Source organism: Fulmarus glacialis, unplaced genomic scaffold (genome assembly GCF_000690835.1).
Source record: "Fulmarus glacialis isolate BGI_N327 unplaced genomic scaffold, ASM69083v1 scaffold30851, whole genome shotgun sequence".
Classification (NCBI taxonomy): domain Eukaryota; kingdom Metazoa; phylum Chordata; class Aves; order Procellariiformes; family Procellariidae; genus Fulmarus; species Fulmarus glacialis.
Genome location: NW_009193910.1, coordinates 14259 through 17700, shown reverse-complemented (window position 1 = coordinate 17700; position 3442 = coordinate 14259). Strand labels below are relative to the sequence as shown.

Below are 3442 nucleotides of genomic sequence, written 5' to 3'. Positions count from 1 at the left end.
GGAAGGGTCCTCTCTCTTGAGCGGCTGACAGGGTTTTCTCTTTGGCCATACGTGTGTTTCCCTAGGTCTGACCCAGCTCAGCAACCTGCTCCCGGGGCCCCAGAAGGGGGAACCCCCGGTGGGGGAACCCCCGGTGGGGGGCCCCCCGGGCCACCCCCCAATCTGAGCAGTAACCGTCGGCTGCAGCAGACGCAGGCCCAAATGGAGGAGGTTAGTAGCTCTGCCAGCCGTGCTGGCTTCCCGTAGGCTGCCTGGACTTTTCTCCTACCGCTCTGCAGCAGCGATGTTCTTGACAAGCATCTGTTGCTGAGGGGGTGGATGTTCTTGTCATGCCAATACCAGAAATGCATTAATAATCAATTATCAAATTATGATGGCAGACCTATGAAGAGGTTGGAGGAGAGATAGAATTGCTTTGTGTTTAAAAGCTGCTTAATTCCAGATACAACTTCTAAGGAGAAGGCCTGTTAGATTTTTGATACCTTGTATCCTGTATCTGGTATGGAAATAAAGCTATACAGCAGCTTTAGAGAGAGAACAGCTCTTAATCCCTGCCTGCTGCTTCAAGGGAACAGTCTGTGTGCAGGCTCAATGTGCGGGGAACCTTGCCTGACTACTTCTCAGGGTCAGTGTCTGTAGCGTGGCTGCTGGCATGCAGTAACGCCGTTGTGCCTCGCTGGGGCAGCAACATGTAACTCTAAGTTATCTTTGCAGTTATTGGGGAGTGAGCATATGATTACTCTCATGAGGGTGGTGGCTTAGGCTTGCTGGATTTGAGAGCTTTTAAAAAAGTGAGAATGTGGGGCTGAGGACTTGGTTTAAGTGTTCTTGAACTGATACTTTAATAGGGGGTCTAGGATTTTTTCCCTGCTTCAAAGTAGGCAATGACTTGAAAGCTGTTTCCTATCCTGACCTTTTTTCTTTGTTTAGGGCTTTCACTTGTTCGTATCTTAGTGTTAGTTATTGGCCAGCTTACTGCTCTTACTTTTTCAACTCTCTTTACCAATACAACTGCTGCTACTATTCTTCCTTCTGCAGGTGGTTGATATAATGCGTGTAAATGTAGACAAGGTGCTGAAACGAGATGAGAAACTGTCAGAGCTAGATGACCGGGCAGATGCACTTCAGGCTGGTGCCTCAGTATTTGAAAGTAGTGCAGCAAAACTCAAAAGGAAGTACTGGTGGAAGAACTGCAAGGTGAGTTTCCTAGTGCCATGATCTCCTTCCTTAGAAGGGGTTGGGCTAGTCTTCTCCTGCAGGGCTTTGAGAGGATAGTTGGGGCTTAATAACTATTTCAAACGCTAAGGATTCTTTCACTGTGGAAAGACTTTGAGACCTTGGCTGTCCTACCTTCAGGGTCTGGCGTATGTTCCCTGGCTGTCAGGGAAGATGTGAACTTGTCAATCTGTTTTGAGTATTACTTTTTTGACAATCTCTCTCTCCAGATGATGATCATGATGGGAGTGATTTGTGCCATTGTGGTGGTGGTGATTGTAAGTAAGTACTGAAAAGCCCAGGATCAAAGGTGAAGAAGCACCAACTCTTCTTTAAGTACTTTAAAAGAGTATTTTAAACTCTTCCTTTTTGGTTTGAGATCTGGAGGGTCTTGGTTGCATAAGTGTTAATTTCAGTCCTTGGGGAAGGGAGGTGGTGGTGCTGGAACTCCGATACTTACTGTAGAAATGGTATGCTTTACATAGTAATGAAAGGAATTGGGGGTGGCCGACATTGTAGAAATGGGAAATTCTGTCTGCCAGGTCAGGTAAACCTGTAAGTATGAGGGGTATTTACCCTGGAGTGGGTGGGTTGGCAAGTCCCTTCCCTGGTTGGGCATTTGGAGGTCTCTGGGGGACCTTTGGTGTAACTTGCCCTTTTGTTCTTTCCTTTTTTTCCCTATTGCTTTGTCTCCAGTCTACTTTTTTACTTGAATGTAGCTCCTTCAGTCTGCAAACTACTGTCCCCCTGTCACCTTGCCTGTCTCTTCTTGCCCCTGAATCTTGCCTTCCCTTCCTTTCCACCTAGCTTCTTCATTGATTTCTTTATTGGTTTTAATTTGTCTTCTGTATAGGACTCTGAAGCGCTCTACTGAATATGGTTAGACTCTTCAACAGCTGCTGCAGCTTTAGGGAGGGTCATCTGAGTTTAGAGGAAATGGAAATAGAGGAGGAGTGGGGAGCTATTGTTCCTGCTCTTCTGCAGGGAATTTTTGTGGTTTATTTTTGGGTGCGAGCTTGTCAAATAGTGCCTGTATGGACTCTAGCAAAATACGAATGCCTTAATGCAGTGCCTTTGGGGATGAAGGACTTCAGCATGTGAGATTCTTTAGTGTTCTGCCTAAAAAGAGTGGCAGCATGACTTAAGCTTTTCATTGAGCTCCTGAAATAAAGGCTAGTTTGTGTTGGTCAGTGACTGTGAGCCATCTGACTGAGCTGGATGTAGTCATCCAGATTTTTCTAGCCATGGAGAGATGAGCACTTAAAGAAACAATTTATTCTGCCTGTCCTTATTTTCAGATGACTTGCTGTCTGAACATGGCTGTGTCAGTTATTATAAAGGAGAACCTACATGATTACCTCAGTCAAGTACAACAGACTAAACACAGTTAAGTGAAAGGAGTTTTGTTACTATCTGAAAGGCATGTTTAGGAGTGCCTGAAGGAACTCCTGCCAGCAGGAACAAAAGACAAACAGTAAGGAGTCTGGTGGGGGGTGTCAAATATTTCTTTCATCTATGCAGACACAAGCCAGGACCCTGTGGGTTTCTAGTATCTTGTAGCTTTCTGGAAGACTTTGGGGTAGTGGCAGAGTGGGAGTGGAAATGGGTGTTTTGCTTTTGTGTTACTGGGTTGAATGTCAAAGGAAGCCTACGACATAGCAGATGGAGGTGGAGGAGACCGGAGGTATTTCAGATGAGACTGAACGAGCCACGCAGCTTTCAGATTAAGGAATACCTCTTCTGTTTCTGTTACCACAAAGCCCTAACTTTCAGCAGGAGTTAGAAAATACTCAGAATGGTTAGCTAGGGATTCAAAGGGAAATGCTGCTCTGGGCATGGGTATTGCAAAGTGACATCAGATGTCCCAGTTCGGCAGCTTGGATCTCTAGAGATCTTGCCTATCAAACAGAAATCCTCCTACATGCTACGGGTTCTCTTGAATTTAGATCCAAGATGGTCTCTGCTGGAAGTAAACTTGCAGCATTGAATGCTGTGGCTTTCTGTAAGCAATCTCCTTGTTCTCCTTCAAAAATAACAAGAGCCCTGAATTGCTTGAATGTGTTGTCAAACCTGGGGTTAAATGAGCTGCCCTGTTCCTCAGTTTCTGCAGAGTCTTCTGAGGAATGTGCATCTTGTCTTTTTTTTACAGGCTGAGCTGTAGCCTGTAATCTAGACTGGAAAGAGGGCACTACTTTAATTTAGGAAGCTCTACCTCAGTTCTAGAATA

General features: G+C 45.4%; 1 protein-coding gene across 1 annotated transcript; it reads left to right on the top strand.

Annotated features, from left to right (window-relative positions):
- Positions 1 to 65: 65 nt before the first annotated feature.
- On the top strand, positions 66 to 2497 carry VAMP1 (vesicle-associated membrane protein 1 (synaptobrevin 1); the record flags this gene model as incomplete). Its single annotated transcript, XM_009587606.1, has 4 exons — positions 66 to 210; positions 1039 to 1197; positions 1446 to 1497; positions 1912 to 2497. Coding segments are annotated over 4 exons (373 nt in total), but the record flags the coding sequence as incomplete, so codon positions are not given.
- Positions 2498 to 3442: the final 945 nt, after the last annotated feature.